The sequence below is a fragment of the Schistocerca americana genome, chromosome 4 (assembly GCF_021461395.2).
Source record: "Schistocerca americana isolate TAMUIC-IGC-003095 chromosome 4, iqSchAmer2.1, whole genome shotgun sequence".
NCBI classification, from domain to species: domain Eukaryota; kingdom Metazoa; phylum Arthropoda; class Insecta; order Orthoptera; family Acrididae; genus Schistocerca; species Schistocerca americana.
This window is the reverse complement of record NC_060122.1, coordinates 317,052,085-317,069,946: the sequence shown is the minus strand read 5'-3', so window position 1 is coordinate 317,069,946 and position 17,862 is coordinate 317,052,085. Positions and strand designations below refer to the sequence as shown.

The following is a 17,862-nucleotide window of genomic DNA, read 5'->3' as shown; positions in this document are numbered from 1 at the left end:
GACTATATTTACGGATTTTATCACGGCTATAGATCTGTACTTTATGCTTCACTTTAAATGACAATATTGCTAACCTTGATTTTTCCAACCCCTTAATTCTGTTACAAATCTTCCATTTTTAGTGATGTGTGTGCTGTTGGTGAAACTTCCTATCAGATTATAATGATTACAGCTCTGTGCCACACTGAAGGTCTAATGTGAACCCATTTCTTTCACGATATGAGCTGAAAACTTAAAATGTGGAGGGTGGTACAATCAGAATTGGAGCTGTGAGATACGACTTTATAGTCCATGCCAGTAACACCATTGTCCAAGAAAGGCAAGGATCTGTGTTAAATTCAGAGATCAGCACAGCAGTTTTAATCCGTTACGAAATTTCACAATAGTGCACACTCTGGAGGAGAGTGAATGTTTCATATGGAAACAACTTATAGGCTCTGGCTGGATCACTTCATGACAATGAGGGTATGCCTTTTTGGTTTAGTGGGTAAATGCCATACTGCAAATTCAAAGGCTTGAGATTCAGTTCACTTGTGACTTATTTCACCTCTGGTAACGATGTGTTACTGTGAAAAACACAAAGTTAAACCAGTGTTCAAAGGCCACTTTGAACTGTAAATACCTTTACAACTAACTGGGTAATTTATCTGAAAGGTTGGAGAGTGGTAAATGCATACTGACCCCAATAGGATCATGCCTAGTAAAGTACTGTGGGGACCAAACCAACAGCTTCACTTTTTACTGTTTCTTCCACAGAGCAACAGTCCAGCTCCAATTGCAGAAGAACTAATGTCAACTACAGAAATTAAGAAATCTACTGCCAGAATTGAAGTTGTAAAGGCATGCTGTGAGTCAAACCACAGCATAGCAGCCTGTGAGAACAATTGCTGTAGAAGACTATGGCTCAATGACCATTATCTGTTGTGAAACTCCCTTACTGTTCTTATGACAAAACCTAACAATACTTTTCTGGAAAATATTTGGTTACTTGTAGTCTGTTCCGTTCCAGTTCCTTCCAAGACTTTTCCTCTAGCTACAGTAAACACAGCTACTTTGCTTGTGTGATGGTGCAGTCCACCGGCCTACTAAACTGCTTCCTGTGAGAATCTGAACTGGTCTGTACATCACCCTCATCTTAAAGTTAGCATTCAAACACCCCCCCCCCCCCCCCTCCCCACCCACCCAAACAGCAGAAGCAAGCATAGCCCATATGTAGACCACAGCCATAACTAATGGTAAGGGACAGTTGTTGAGAAACAGAGTTGTTTCATGTAAAATGCGGTACAAGTGATGTGCTTTATTCATATTAGTTGATAGTTCCTTGATAAACTGAGAAATGGCTGCTCTAGCCATAATTTCAGATTCTCACTAATGACTAGTTTGTCAGGATGTGTTCATGTATATAGTGGTAAGTGAAAAAACGTGGCTGCCAGTAGTCATAACACGTGCAGTGTTAATGCCAAGGAATGCTTTTCAAAGGTGATTTGTACAAATTAGGTTGATGTGGCTGACTACAATTCAAATAAAGATCCTGAATATGTTCCTTGACATGAATGTGCTTCAAAGTTGTTGCTGAACAGGTAAATGCGAGTAATCATTTAAGCAAGTAAACAATGTTAATTTGGATCCCTTACCACCATTTTATATGACAGTGTGATGGCAGAAATGTTAAGCACACTCCTTAATATTGTTTATATGCTGTAGTAAGGTGACAAATTTAATTTTATACTGTGCCGAGTCATATATTAATTTCTGAGGTTGTTATATTTTATTACTGTAAAAATTGGTAAAGCAAATCTTAGTATCATAAACTGAAACAATTAAGACCTTTTAAATTTGTATTTTTGGGAGGTTTCACAGTGATGTTTCATTAACTTACCCACCAAGTAAACACTGGTAAGTCAATGCTAATCTATGCTATGTGCACTCACTTTTCAAGTAAGCAACATATACAATGTTAAGTATCCATTCATGCATTTTTAAGAATAACATTTTGGATAGAATTTACTATTTTAAAAATATGTTGCTACTCTAGAAATAAACACACACACACACACACACACACACACACACACACACACACACACAAAAGCATAAACAAACAGCAACTGGGCTGGGGAATTATCGTCCCATGTGTAGGCCGTCATTAACACCACAACAAAGACTCTGCATTCTTACACAACATTGATGTCTATGTTTAGAGTGGTGCAGTGACTGGGCAGCATGGACTGCTGCTGATGAATCTAATCACATTGTGTTCAGCAATGAATCACAGTTTTGCACTACCCACGACCATGGTAGTGATCTGGATAGAAGGCTCATTCTTCCAATGTTTTGGAGAGCCGTACCAGTGTTACTCCCGGTATTACATTGTGGGGCGGCATCAGGCGTAACTTCTTGTCACAGCTGGTAGTAATTGAGGGAACTCTAATGGCACAATGGTACATCACAGATGTTTTGTGTTCTCAGGTGTCACCTCTCATGCGACAGTACCACGATATCATTTCAATAGCACACTGCTCGTCCACATAGCACATGTCTCTAAGAACGATCTGTGTGATTTTGAGGTACTTCCATGGTCAGCAAGAGCGCAGGAGAATTTTCTAATACCCGAAGTTGCCCATCTGCTGAAGTGGATATTTTTGGAAAGCCTCCTCAAAAATGGGCAGACTTAGAGAACTTAGCATCTACCCGGTTATCCTATACAATTCATCATGATTGATTTGTCAATGCCCTAGAGAATATATGTATTTTCTGTTTCTGCAGTTTTGTAGATTTTAGCAATCATGTCTTTAGCTTTATTAGCTGACAGCAATGATGAGAGGGGCCAAGATCTTTTATAAATACTTTATAACTTTCCTTGCCACTACTGTATACTTGTTTTAAGACAATGCCAAATTTTATGATATTCTAGTAGCTGCATTTACCATTGTGGCCACACCAAAAGGGTTTAAAAGTTTTACTAATTTACATTAATTAACTTCTGCTTATACAGTGCATCAAGGGATCACAAATTTAGCATTGGAGGGCAGCGTGGAGGGTAAAAATCGAAGAGGGACACCAAGAGATGAATACACTATGCAGATTCAGAAGGATGTAGGTTGCAGTAGGTACTGGGAGATGAAGAAGCTTGCACAGGATAGAGTAGCATGGAGAGCTGCATTAAACCAGTCTCAGGACTGAAGACCACAACAACAACAACAACAACAACAACAACAACAACATATACAGGGCGACAATTATTGAACTATATGAAATAAAATCATATAACTACTGAACGGTTTGCGTTAGATCCTTCAAACTGCATGATTGGTGCAGGGCATGATGGGAATTAGTATGCGCATTATGGTTTGGTTTAGCAAAGAAGCCCACTTTCATCAATAACCAAAACTGGTGCGTTTGTGGGACTGAGAAACTGCATGATTGGTGCAGGGCATGATGGGAATTAGTATGCGCATTATGGTTTGGTTTAGCAAAGAAGCCCACTTTCATCAATAACCAAAACTGGTGCATTTGTGGGACTGAGAAACTGCATTTCACAATCGAGAAGTCTCTTCACCCACAACTGGTGACTCTGTGGTGTGCCGTGTCCAGTCACAGATTAATCAGTGTGATATTCCTTGATGACACTGTGACTACCGAACAGTACGTGATGGTTTTGGACAATGATTTCATTCCCATTATCCAAAATGACTCTGATTTCAACAAGATATGGTTCTCACAATATGAATCTCAACCCCATTGAAGCAGGACAGTGTTTGCTAACTTGGACTTTGGAGACCCCATTCTGGCTCTGGGGTACAACGAGGTGACTGGCATGGGCCTCGACTGGCCGCCATATTCTCCGGATCTGGACCCATGTGATTACTTTTTGTGGGGCTGTATTAAAGACAAGACATAAAGTAATAACCTCAAAACCATCAGATCAGAAAACAGCCATTCAGGAGGTACTGACAGCATCGATGTTCTGACACTTCACCGCATTAAGCAGAATTTCGCTATTCGTTTGCACCACATCATCGCCAATGATGGTAGGCATATCAAACATGTCATAACCTAAGTCTGAATATCTGTAATGATGTTTACATATTGAATAAAGTGTGTGCACATCGTAGTTTGTAACTAATTAACTTTTTTTCCATATAGTTCAATAATTGCCACCCTGTATTATTATATTCTTACAATCTATCCCACTACTCCTTTTCCTATATCAAATCCCACTCAAGGTCCAATAGATATCTATGGCAAAGGGGGAAACCCCTAAAGCACTAAAAGAATAGTCTCCAAAAATGTGCTAAACGGCACAGAGGCCAACTAAAAATAGACTGCTAGATATTATTTAGCTATCGGGCTAAGTCCTTCATCAGACATATACAAGACAAAACACACACATATATATACTGCTTGTGTCTGTATATGTGCGGATGGATATGTGGGTGCGTGTGCGCGAGTGTATACCCATCCTTTTTGCCCCTAAGGCAAGTCTTTTCGCTCCCGGGATTGGAATGACTCCTTACCCTCTCCCTTAAAACCCACATCCTTTCGTCTTTCCCTCTCCTTCCCTCTTTCCTAATGAAGCAAGTGTTGGTTGTGAAAGCTTGAATTTTGTGTGTGTGTGTGTGTGTGTGTGTGTGTGTGTGTGTGTGTATCAACATGCCAACGCTTTCGTTTGGTAAGTTACATCATAGATATATTGCCACGAAGAAAAATGATCCTAATACTACTCCTAATGATCCAAATCCCCAAGACACTATCCAAATTGAACCCTGCCTGGAACAGTTCCGTCCTCCGTCACAGCGGGACCCACCTCCTCTTCCTCAAAATCACCCTCTCCAAACCTTCCAGGAATTTCTCACTTCCAGCCTTGCCTCTCAATCCTTCTTAAAAAAAACCTTAATCCTACTCCCAACATCACCACTGCTGAAGCCCAGGCTATCCATGATCTGAAGGCTGACCAATCCATCGTCATTCTTCTGGCGGACAAGGGTTCTACGACCGTGGTACTTGATCGTCGGGAGTATGTGGCTGAGGGACTGTGTCGGCTTTCAGACAACACCACATACAAAGTTTGCCAAGGTAATCCCATTCCTGATGTCCAGGCGGAGCTTCAAGGAATCCTCAGAACCTTAGGCCCCCTACAAAACCTATCACCTGACTCCATCGACCTCCTGACTCCACCGACACCCCTACCTTCTACCTTCTTCCTAAAATTCACAAACCCAATCATCCCGGCCGCCCCATTGTAGCTGGTTACCAAGACCCCACAGAACGTATCTCTGCCTACGTAGATCAACACCTTCAACTCATTACATGCAGTCTCCCATCCTTCATCAAAGACACCAACCACTTTCTCGAACGCCTGGAATCCTTACCCGATCTGTTACCCCCGGAAACCATCCTTGTAACCATTGATGCCACTTCCTTATACACAAATATTCCGCACGTCCAGGGCCTCGCTGCGATGGAGCATTTCCTTTCACGCCGATCACCTGCCACCCTACCAACAATTAAAGGGAACAGCCATGGGTACCAGGATGGCCCCCTCGTACGCCAAACTATTCATGGGTCGCTTGGAGGAAGCCTTCTTGGTTACCCAGGCCTGCCAACCCAAAGTTTGGTACAGATTTATTGATGACATCTTCATGATCTGGACTCACAGTGAAGAAGAACTCCAGAATTTCCTCTCCAACCTCAACTCCTTTGGTTCCATCAGATTCACCTGGTCCTACTCCAAATCCCATGCCACTTTCCTTGGCGTTTACCTCCATCTGTCCAATGGCCAGCTTCACACGTCCGTCCACATCAAACCCACCAACAAGCAACAGTACCTCCATTATGACAGCTGCCACCCATTCCACATCAAACGGTCCCTTCCCTACAGCCTAGGTCTTCGTGGCAAACGAATCTGCTCCAGTCCGGAATCCCTGAACCATTACACCAACAATCTGAAAACAGCTTTCGCATGCCGCAACTACCCTCCCGACCTGGTACAGAAGCAAATAACCACAGCCACTTCCTCATCCCCTGAAGCCCAGAACCTCCCACAGAAGAACCACACAAGCGCCCCACTTGTGAAAGAATACTTTCCAGGACTGGATCAGACTCTGAATGTGGCTCTCCAGCAGGGATACGACTTCCTCAAATACTACCCTGAAATGAGATCCATCATTCATGAAATCCTCCCCAATCCACCAAGAGTGTCTTTCCGCCATCCACCTAACCTTCGTAACCTCTTACTTCATACCTATGATATCCCCAAACCATCTTCCCTACCCTCTGGCTCCTACCCTTGTAACCGCCCCCGGTGTAAAACCCGTCCCATGCACCCTCCTACCACCACCTACTCCAGTCCTGTAACCCGGAAGGTGTACACGAACAAACGCAGAGCCACATGTGAAAGCAGCCACGTGATTTACCAACTGACCTGCCTACACTGTGATGCATTCTATGTGGGAATGACCAGCAACAAACTGTCCATTCGCATGAATGGACACAGGCAGACAGTGTTTGTTGGTAATGAGGATCACCCTGTGGCTAAACATGCCTTGGTGCACGGCCAGCACATCTTGGCACAGTGTTACACCGTCCAGGTTATCTGGATACTTCCCACTAACACCAACCTGTCAGAACTCCGGAGATGGGAACTTGCCCTACAGTATATGCTCTCTTCTCGTTATCCGCCACGCCACAACCTCCGCAAATTTCAAGTTGCCGCCGCTCATATCTCACCTGTCTTTCAACATCATCTTTGCCTCTGTACTTCTGCCTCGACTGACATCTCTGCCGAAACTCTTTGCCTTTACAAATGTCTGCTTGTGTCTGTATATGTGCGGATGGATATGTGTGTGTGTGTGCGCGAGTGTATACCTGTCCTTTTTTCCCCCTAAGGTAAGTCTTTCCGCTCCCGGGATTGGAATGACTCCTTACCCTCTCCCTTAAAACCCACTTCCTTTCGTCTTCCCCTCTCCTTCCCTCTTTCCTGATGAGGCAACAGTCTGTTGCGAAAGCTTGAATTTTGTGTGTGTGTCTATCGACCTGCCAGCGCTTTTGTTCGGTAAGTCACCTCATCTTTGTTTTTATATATAATTTTTCCCACGTGGAATGTTTCCTTCCATTATATATATATATATATATATATATATATATATATATATATATATATATATATATATATATATAGAGAGAGAGAGAGAGAGAGAGAGAGAGAGAGACACTCACTGTCAACTCTGGGCAATTGCTATTCCATTCCAGATTTTTTCCATTGTTTGATTTTATAATAAGAATATTCAGAGATATCTTACATTTATTTCAGTATACAAATATGTAAACTCATGATGATGTTTTGAATTCACTACTAGCTTGAGTTCAGTGGCATCATATGTATGTACACTCTCTGACATGGCTGGTGGCAGGTTGCAGAATCTACGTTTGCGCCAATGATGACATGGGATAAATAACATGGCCATGCTGTTAATCCTCTTAAATCTGGCTATTGGCACACACTGGCAACATTGTAGGCTGTGTCAGTTTCTGAAGGAAGTCTTGTCTTCTTTTCAAGGTATTCTATGTCTATGCTCATAGTCAAGTGGTAGACCACATGTCAAGTGAAAGCAACATCTGGCAGTCAGGATTACTTGTTGCTTGAAGTTTTTTTTAAAGTCATGATTGTAATGGTAGTGCAGCTACAATGTGTTTCAATTTCTGCACACTGGTAATAACAGTTCCATCCAATAACATTTTTTGCAACATGTCTTGGCAGACTCTGTGCCTCTGAATGTCACATGCACCACAGCTCTCCACGACCCACTTGCTGGTATCCAGCAGCAGCTGCTGTGGTCTCTTGTCCTTTGTTGAAAGTGCCAGCTACCACTCATTGCTTTGGAGAGTATAAAATGCTTTACTGTCATCGAGTGGTGCTCCACAAAAATGTCTACAATCTGCATTTCACACTTGACAGCAATATCAACAGACAATCTGTTTTAATATGATGACTGTTGTATTACATTAATACGCAAGACATGAATACAGCTCAAAATTAACTTTATAGTTTGTGATTTAATTAAATACCTCAGTATATTGTTTAATGTTTTCGTTAATGTTTTATATCTCATTTCTTTTCCTTTTAAAGGTGATTCTTCACATTTGTTTTGGTCAGAAATTCTTAAGTTTTCATTAAGCCATGGAGACTAACCGTGGTGTAATGTGTTTTACTGTTGTTGCTTGATTCCTTACAGTAAATGTGTGCAATAAACTGTATTAATATCTTGCCACACTTGCTCTATAGCAATGCAGCCATACTGCACAATTTGAGGTCCACATACGGACTCCTGGAGAACTTAATGCTGATTGAAGGAGGTAGTAAGAGTTTAAATTAGATGTAATCTGACAAAACTGCCCATATTTGACACTAACTTGAGTGAAAGGAACTTGGTAACTCTGGTGTTAGCAAATGTCTAAAGGGATGCCCAATTGCTTTTACATAGAGTTTGCACAGATGAACTATATTAATCAATTTTTTCACTTCATAACTATTCCCCTGACCTACGGTTGCTATGTCATGAACAAAAACTAAAAATTTATATCGTTTACAGTCAATTCAAAGAGATTCAGCAGTTTTGTATAGTGAAGCAGCTTGTTACTTACAAAGCAGATATATGTGACTATTAACACAGCTTACTGGGTCGAATTTATGAGAATACTTATTGAGTAAAGGTCTCTTTTTTTCAGATTTAGTTAAAGAATTTCTTCTAGCAATTTGAAGCTATCTTGACTAAAACTAAAACTATGAGCCTTTCGTGCACTGGTCAGCATAGTGACTGGATGTGAAAACACACACAGCCCTTAAATCACAACAGCAGAACCCCTGAGCTAACGAGCTCTCATTGCAATATTGGTTGCTGAGCCTCATAACGAAATATCATAAATATAAGAACAATTGTTACGTATGTGAAGTACAGCATTCCTGGGGTCTTAAAATCAAATTTTCTTTCTCAGGGTCTCATCTTACATGAGAAGTATGTAGCACAATTAATCAAAGTGAAAACCAAATGCCATCAGTATTTAGCAGAATAATTCAGGACCACACGAGCAAGTAAATGGACAACCACAAAGTTGCCAAATAACTGAAATGATGTTGCCAATTCTAAGTCAATGGAAGTGTCTGGTTCAACCTGTCTGCTTTGACCTGTGGCTTAATGGTGTTGCAGTGTGTGATGTCACTATGGCACAGTGTTTTTGAGTTGGTTGTGTTTGTAGATGTCATGTTGTATTTCATGGTGCCCTCTGGTGGCGGATGTGGACATGCTGAGTTTAACACGTGGTACTAGGTTAATTTGAGTTTTGGTTGTCATCATTATAGTGTGTGTGTGTGTGTGTGTGTGTGTGTGTGTGTGTGTGTGTGTGTGTTTTTGAGCTATATAGGTCAAGGGAAATGTCCGATTCCTGTGGTTTTGCTGGTGTAGTGGACTGTTGTAATTTAAATTTTTTTTATATTATTTGTTCTAGAGTGGTGTGATCTTTTTTCTATTGTTGTACATTTAGCTTTTCCCTACTCTAAACCCCCTTTTTTTTCAGTGAGACATTATTCTGTCATTTATATTTTTGTTTGTTTTTCTTGGTGTATATATGTAGTGATGCCACTGTCGCCATATTATATACACCGGAACTAGCCGTTTCTGCCATATTGATGACGTCATGGGTCAAAGCAGATGGCTGGAATCGGATGCTTCTGTAATGTCCCAATTCCTAGATGTGCTAGAGGTAACTAGAAAATGAAATGCTTATCATGCTCAATTTATACGGGCATTCAGAGGGAAGTCATATGCACATTTTGTTTTTATACAGCATTATCTCTAGATGCTTTTAGGCTATCAACTTTTATGGCATTGAATTAGATTTAATATAGAATTTCTCATTTTTTAAAGTTTTCCAGTGTGGTTGGGGGCTATTAATGCCAGTGTTATATAATTTCAATGTAGGAGTTCAAAGCTAGTGATATCAGTTTCCACTCTTGAAACATATGACAATGAAATATTAAAGTATATAATTTCACACTGTGATTATAATTTCCCCAAAATACAAATGAATAAAATACTTACCATGATAGTTTGCTCTGGAAGCTTATTTCAAAGGAATAAAAAATAAGTGCTAGTCAACCTCACTCCAAATGTCACAAAACAGTAAGATATTAAGCACTTTGCACCTCAAAATCACCTGTGTCTACATGCAGTCTTGTGCCACACAGAAATACAATTTCATGACAGCTGCGAGGATGCAGAAGTATGTTGGTGGGGTTGGGAGCAACAAGAAACTCAGTTAACTGATTATTCCTTGCTATGTAGTAATCAATTCATTGGCAGATTCAGAAGAGAAGAAACTGAAAATTATGCTCATTAACACAGAAAGTGAACTGCAGACATGCATAATATACAGTTCTGCACCTTCAAACATTTTTCAGCTTGAGATATGTAAATATAATGAATACTAACGAGCCTTTCATTGCTTTCGTAAGGTTTCCCTCTTGTTTGGTCTATAAATGTTGAAACAGCTCCAAATCCCTGTTACTGATGGTTCCCTTGAATCTTTCCAGTGACTTTTTTGTGTGCTGTTGCTTTGTGCTCATGAAGCAGGGCACTATTCCTGTTCACACAAGGTACTGGATCAAGGTTGCCACAAAGTTTACAAACTGTATTTGACATCGAATGTTACAAGTGGAACACACCCTTAACTATCCAGATTTTCCATACAAGTGTAAATAAAAGCTAGATGAAACCCTAATTCATCCACCGAGATAAGTCATTTGAACAGGAGTTGAGCAAAGCCATCAATGATAGCTTTCCATTTGCAATTGTAACACTATAATCAACATCAGAGGTAATGGTATACCACTGTCACAGTCACAAATTCGTATCTATCTGTATCTGTGGCAAAGTCCACACTACACATTCTTCTCACTGTCATCTGATTAGAATTTTCTTATTGCCCTGAACACAAAACACCGAGGTAAATGTGTGTATTCTGCATGGCAAAACATCCAACATTGCATTCTCACAGGTTCACTGGTTAAGTGCATCAGTACCAAACAGAGATAGGAAAGCTCTCACCAACGAATGAATAAAAATAATAATAATGAGGGCAAAAACAAGCTAATAATGAATAAAGTTTACTGCCTTACAGAAGAGCCTTGATGATTAAAAATAAAAATAGGCTGATTGCTCAATGCAAAGGTTTTCTTAGCATCTAGTAACTGAATTCAATTCTTGTTATTTGCAGAGAAATCAGAAAAACTGAAGCAATACACACTGGTCGTCAAACAAGATGTGCACCAGCAGGTAACCTTGCCTTATATCCCCAGATGAGCATGCACCACAGAGCTAAGTTGACATTGCTCTGGTGGTAATTAATGCAGATAGTTCACAACATGAAATACAAAACCAGTTGAAATTTAAGTGTGGAATGAGCTTTCTGGGTCACAAACATCATATTAAATGCATTTCTATGAAATGTTGTGATCATTCCTGTTTCTGTCAAAATAATTTCAGAAACCATCCAAACCACATATGTAAGTTATGGCCTACTGCCAAGGAAATATCTTTAACTTGGCTCACAATAATCTCTTGTTCTAAATTGCCATACCATATCTACCAACGTACTGTAATACTGTACCTATTGCCACCAAACACTATGATGCCGACAGCAGCCACGAAACACAAAGGGCAACCACATTTGTGTGTATAGCTAATGTTTAGCTCTGCAGACTGAGTAACAAATGTTAGCCACTGAGAAATATCAATATCTGCTTCACATCTTGTGTAACGGAGTGTTTGGTACCATGATTTCTGTAACTTAGTGTTTGTGAGGCTATTAAGATAGTGTAGGCTGCTTTCACTCTTGATAATCTTAGATGAAGATTTGAACAAACAAATTTCCTGTGTACCAATGCTTGTCCTTAAATACACTGCAAAACTAAAAGAATTTTACAGCTGATGAACTTATTGCACAAGGTTGAAGTTTCTTGATGTCTGCAGGTGCAGCGTATTGTACAGTGCTTCCATGTACAACTGATACCACATTTAAGAAAAATCAGTACAACGTTCAGTGGGGGCATTGAGAGCGAAGCTTTAATTTCCAAATAACTTGTTTTCCAAGCAACTCGCATTTAATAAAACCAAAAGTAGTGGTAAATGTAAATGAAGCATGCTTTATGTAAACATAAACCAAATATAATATTTTATAGGGCAGTAACAAATCATGATTGATTGTGAGTTGACACCTCATGAAAATCGTGTACAAAGAAGGCAATTTTGTGTGCTACATAGTGGCAGTTATAGTTGACATATTACGCAAAGCAACGCTTTACTTACTGGCCCCATCACACAAATTATTCTTTCCTTCAAGAGTCTTGAGTATATATCGTACGCTCTTTCTCCTCGGCCTGTTTGTTCGATTACTATGGGAACCATCGGCAATGCTTGTTTAAGACTGGTGTGAAGCTTGTGGTCAAGTAGCAAAGTCCTCCAAAGTGGCTGGCTAGGAACCTGGAAAATGTTAATTTCATCTGATGCGAAGAGCACGTTATGAACACCCTGGCAGCGTCACATTTATATTTTAACCACTATAACAGAAGCAAGTTACCAAGTATACTACTAACAAATCAGTACGACATGTGAAGACTATTGTGTATGTATGACTAAAAAAACTCAACTGTGACTCGAAACGTTCGTTATGGCTTTTAATTACCAGAATTCGAGCAAGACATTTCCCGGCTGTCAGCATTGTTTACAACCACATAAATCGGCATGAAGACACATTGAAGCAAAGATGTTCGGCTTCTCGAAAGAAGCAGTGATCCAGAGATTACGAAACGCATTCTTTGTTTACAATAAATATTCTTCTGTATCAGTTGCCCATCCGTTTGGTTCGTACGCCATTACAATGTTGATACGTTATACAAGCATATTTTTCAATTTACATTATCATTGCCAAATACTTACTGCCGATATTTATATATTCATTTGCTCTACATACGAAACGTTTTATCGTTGCTTGTACTGCGGAAACGCAGCGATCTCAATCAATGCTTTATTCCACCAGACGAGATTTCTCTACAAAGCATAAATTATAGCTATGATTAGAACAACATGCCTACGTTTTTACTGAGAATCACACGAATCTAGAAAAATAGCTCCGAAAAGAAACCGTCCGTTGTCACATGATTTCAAAATAAATTCACCTGCATTGCAAATTTACTGATTAACTCGATCATCAAACTAGATGTTTAATGTGCATTTTGTCTTCTATACACACACCGAATTTGGTCTGTGTACCTTGTTTTGACAGCAGACAAAACCAAGTGGGTTGTAGACAAAAATTATTAAACAGAATACTGTCGGTTTAACTACGCACCTCCCCATCCCCCCTTTCCAGGATCCTTTTCCCTCCCACTCTTATGTAGACCCTGGTTGCATCCTGCCATTATTTTTAATGGCTTTTTATTTGTATTACCAATCCCTGGTTGCATCCTGCCAGTATTTTTAATGGCTTTTTACTTGTGCTACCAACGTTCAAAGATTAAATGAAGAACTGCTACTGGTGCTCTTCTTGGTTAAGCGCAAAGGCGGTAGGCATACTTCTTCTACTTGCGTTACGGCCTCTGTAGGACCTCAGATAACCCCTTCGTGGACTGCATTTTCCTCTTCTTCTCCCAAAACCTCTTCATTCTTTCTCTTCTTCTCTCCTGCTCTTCTTCCAAGATCTTCAGTGACCTTTTCTTATGTCGACTCCACAGGTGGCACTCTAACCTTTTCCTGTATTCTTCTCTGTCGTTGATCTTCGGCATATTGGTCGGTGGATATTTGTTCCTTCGATTTTCCTTTCCTTCGATCTTGATCCCCAATTCCAAACAGTCCTTCCGAAGTTCAACAACCCACTTGGTTCCTGTCTTTCCCCTTGTCCTCCCTGTTGTCTCCCACACTCTTTTCGTCACTCTGTCCATACTCATCCTAATTACATGTCGAGAAAACCCCAGATATTGTTCTTATGTTCTGGTAGAGTTCTTCCCTAGGTCTTCGCATCCATCTCTCTCCACCTCTTTTGGGACCTAGTATTTTTATCTCTTCTTTCTCTAGTTGTTCTGCCCCATTTCTTCTTAGTGTCATCGTCCCAGCAGCATATAATAATACATTCCTCACCGTTGCCTTGTAATGGCTTCGGTTCTAGGTACTACAGACTGGAACCGAGCGACCGCTACGGTCGCAGGTTCGAATCCTGCCTCGGGCATGGATGTGTGTGATGTCCTTAGGTTAGTTAGGTTTAATTAGTTCTAAGTTCTAGGCGACTGATGACCTCAGAAGTTAAGTCGCGTAGTGCTCAGAGCCATTTTGTAATGGCTTATCTTTGCCTCTGCGGATATGTTCTTTTTATTGTATCTCTCTCTCTCGTCATACAGAAGGCTGACCTCATCTTCTTTATCCTTTCTGTTATGCCTTCCTTGCTCCTGTTCCTTCCTGTTATAAATTCTCCCAGGTATTTAAATTTGCACCGTGCGGTGCAGCCGCGCGGCTAGGCGTCTTGTCACAGTCCGCGCGCCTCCCCCGTCGGAGGTTCGAGTCCTCCCTCGATCATGGTGTGTGTGTTGTCCTTAGCGTAAGGTAGTCTAAGTTAGATTAAGTAGTGCGTAAGCCTAGGGACCGATGACCTCAGCAGTTTGGTCCCATAAGACTTGACCACAAATTTCCAAATTTAAATTTGTCCACCATTTGCACAGTGCCTTCCGGTGTTTTCCAGTCTGCAGTGGTATTTAATGTCTTTGTCTTGTTATAGGCGATCCTCAGTCCCACCTTTGTGGTTACCTTAGTTAAGTTGTCGACTTGTGTCTTTGCGTCTTCTTCTGTCTCACTTACTATTGCTATGTCATCTGCAAAGGCTAGGCAGTCCACTTGAGCCATGTTGCCCTTTTCCTCCCCAAAATGGGTCTCTGGCATTCCCATTTCCTCGTTTATTGCTCTCCACTGTTTGATCACTTCGTCCAGTGCTAAACTGAACAACAATGGTCACAATCCATCTCCCTGTTTAACACCAGTCTTGATCTGAAATTCTTCTGGCAGTGCTCCTCTGAATCTCACCCTTGCTTTTGTGTCTGTCAGAATTTCTTTTATGAGTTCTTGAGTAGTTCCATCTAGTCCTAACAAGAGTCTGCCTGTCAGTGGAGTCAGATGCATTTGTGAAGTCCACGAAGTTTATTACTGTCTTTTTGCTTTTTAAGGCCCTATGTTCTATCAGTTGCTTCAGGATAAGTATCTGTTCTATACATCCTCTTCCCTTCCCGAATCTCGCTTGGTAATCGCCAACTGTACTTTCTACATGTTCTTCTCCACTCATGAGCAAGCGTTTTGACAGCACCTTGTATCCGACCTCTAGTAGCGATATTTAAAAAAAATGGCTCAAATGGCTCTGAGCACTATGGGACTTAACATCTGAGGTCATCAGTCCCCTAGAACTTAGAACTACTTAAACCTAACTAACCTAAGGACATCACACACATCCATGCCCGAGGCAGGATTCGAACCTGCGACCGTAGCAGTCGCGCGGTTCCGGACTACAGCGCCTAGAACCGCATGGCCACCACGGCCGGCAGTAGCGATATTCCTCTGTAAGCACACGCAAATACATATTGAAGTTCTGTTCTCCACCACGAGATGTTCCCCGTTCTGTAAACTGTTACTCATTTTTGGGAAATCTTTCAGTGTCAAATGCGCCTAGTCGTAAGTCGAATGAAACCAGTGAAACAGATCCTGACCTGCACATCAACTCCATGGTATTTCACTGTCGCCACAACAGACGCAAGTACTGCACATTATGTTCTATCCTCCTGGTCCACGTAAGATCATCTGAGTGCCTCGTTAGTCTAACTGATCAAAAGTATCCGGACACCTATAAGCGGACATTTATATGAGGTGCGTTCACCCTTCCCCTTTATGGGCCGATAAATTTGAGCTCCGTTGAGGACACTTTCAATGAGATACCTGAATGTCTGTGAAGGAACAGCAGCCTGTTCTTCCTTCAGAGTGGAAACCAGGGAAGGGACTGATTTTGGACGCTGGGCCTGGAGCGAAATCGACCTTCTAACTCATCCCAAAGGTGTTCCATCGAGTTCAAGTCTGTACTCTGGATATGCTAGTTCGTTTCAGGATTGTTGTTGCCCGCAGACCATTGCCTTATAGATGCTGCTTTGCGACAGAGTGCATTGTCATGCTAATACAGTCATCGTCTCCCAACTCTTCTTCAACTGCACGCTGCAAACAATGCTGTAAAATGTGTTGATAATCTTCCGCATTTAGCGTTTTATAAGCGCAATAAGGGGACCTAACCATAAGCACCAATACCAGCCCTGTGCCATAACTCCACCTCCCCCGTACTTCACTGCTGGCATTACACGTGGTGGGAGGTAAAGTTCTCCGGGGATTCGCCGAATTTAAATCCTAACATACAGAGTGGCGCACGAAATGTGTTACCATTTTGTTTTTGAATATAAACTTTATTGTCAATACACTCTGAATGGAACATATACTATAACGAAGAGCCGTCCATGGAGATTTGTTCTAACTCAGCACATGCTCAATATGTCCACCATTTCGTTTCCTGACTTCCTTCAAGCGAACACTGAAGTTAGTGATTACCCTACAGCACGTCTTCCGTAATTTCACTGCACGCTTGAAGAATAATCTTCTGAGCTACATTAAATCACGTGGAGGTTTCGGGAAAATTTTTTGCTTTAGGTACCCCCAAAGAAAAAAGTCACATGGATTGTGGTCTGGACTATTGGGGGGGGGGGGGGGGGGCAATTTTGTCCGTCATTGGAGCGACCTGGAAACCTAAGTGAAATGATCCGCATGTCGAAATGCTCGTGTAAAATCTCCAACACAGTGTTTGCAGTATGTGGCCTTGCTCCATCTTGCATGAACCTCTGCGTGTTGAAGGTCAAGGCAGTAGCAAGAAGCTGTGGAATGAAGCTATTGCGAAGCATGCTCAAATAACGCTCGCTGTTCACAGTTTCTTCAAAGAAAAAGGGTCCAATAAGTCCATGACTGGAAATTGCTGCCCACGCTATAATCCTCAAAGCATAATGTTGTAGTTCATGAAGCACTTGTTGATTTTCAGTGGCCCAAAAGCGTACATTTTGTTTGTTAACCACACGGTCTAAATGAAAATGCGCCTCGTCTGGAAACCAAACGTTGTTGAGAGTTTCTTCCCTATCCTCCGCCCACTGAGCAAACAGTAGTCTCTGCTGCTTGTGTTCTTCAGTGAGCAACTGTGCACAGGTCATCTTGTATGGGTACATATGGAGGTCACTTTTAAGAATGCGTTGAACGGAGCGTCTGGATATTCCCAGTTGCACTGCTGCCTTTCTACACGATTTCTCAGGACTTCTCTGTACAGCAACTCGTACCGCTTCAGTATTCTCCGGCGAACAAACATGCTTAGACCGAGGTCGCTTCGCTTCCAATACTGTTCCTTTCTGTACAAATTTATGGTACAACCTGTGGATGGTGTTCTTGCAAGGGACCCATCCTGTGTTAAACTGTTGTCGAAAACGCCTCTGAGTCACAACAAGGCTTTTCGTTTCATGAAGAAGTAACACAATTGCCGATCGTTGCTGTGTCGTCACTCTTCCATTGTCAGCCATTGCTGCTTACTAGTCTCCTAGCGGCAGTATCGTGAATTACACGTCATTTCGTAACTCACTTGTTTTTCCAAGCTCTGCTGGTACTGCTGTAGAGATCCCAGCGGGATATCTAATGTGCGTCGCAAATTGTGAAAGAAACAATTGGTGACACATTTCGTGCGCCACCCTGTATGATTTCC

At 41.4% G+C, this 17,862-nt stretch overlaps 1 protein-coding gene across 1 annotated transcript in view; it reads right to left on the bottom strand.

Moving 5' to 3' along the window:
* Positions 1-12,883, bottom strand: part of LOC124612853 (ATP-dependent Clp protease proteolytic subunit) — a 63,795-nt gene extending 50,912 nt beyond the window's left edge. The window contains exons 1-2 of the mRNA XM_047141281.1: positions 12,739-12,883; positions 12,363-12,536 (exon numbers count right to left, since the gene is read on the bottom strand). Of these exons, the coding sequence (XP_046997237.1) occupies positions 12,363-12,536; positions 12,739-12,774 (210 nt within the window). The 5' untranslated portion in view covers positions 12,775-12,883. The remainder of the gene's footprint in view (positions 1-12,362; positions 12,537-12,738) is intronic.
* Positions 12,884-17,862: the final 4,979 nt, after the last annotated feature.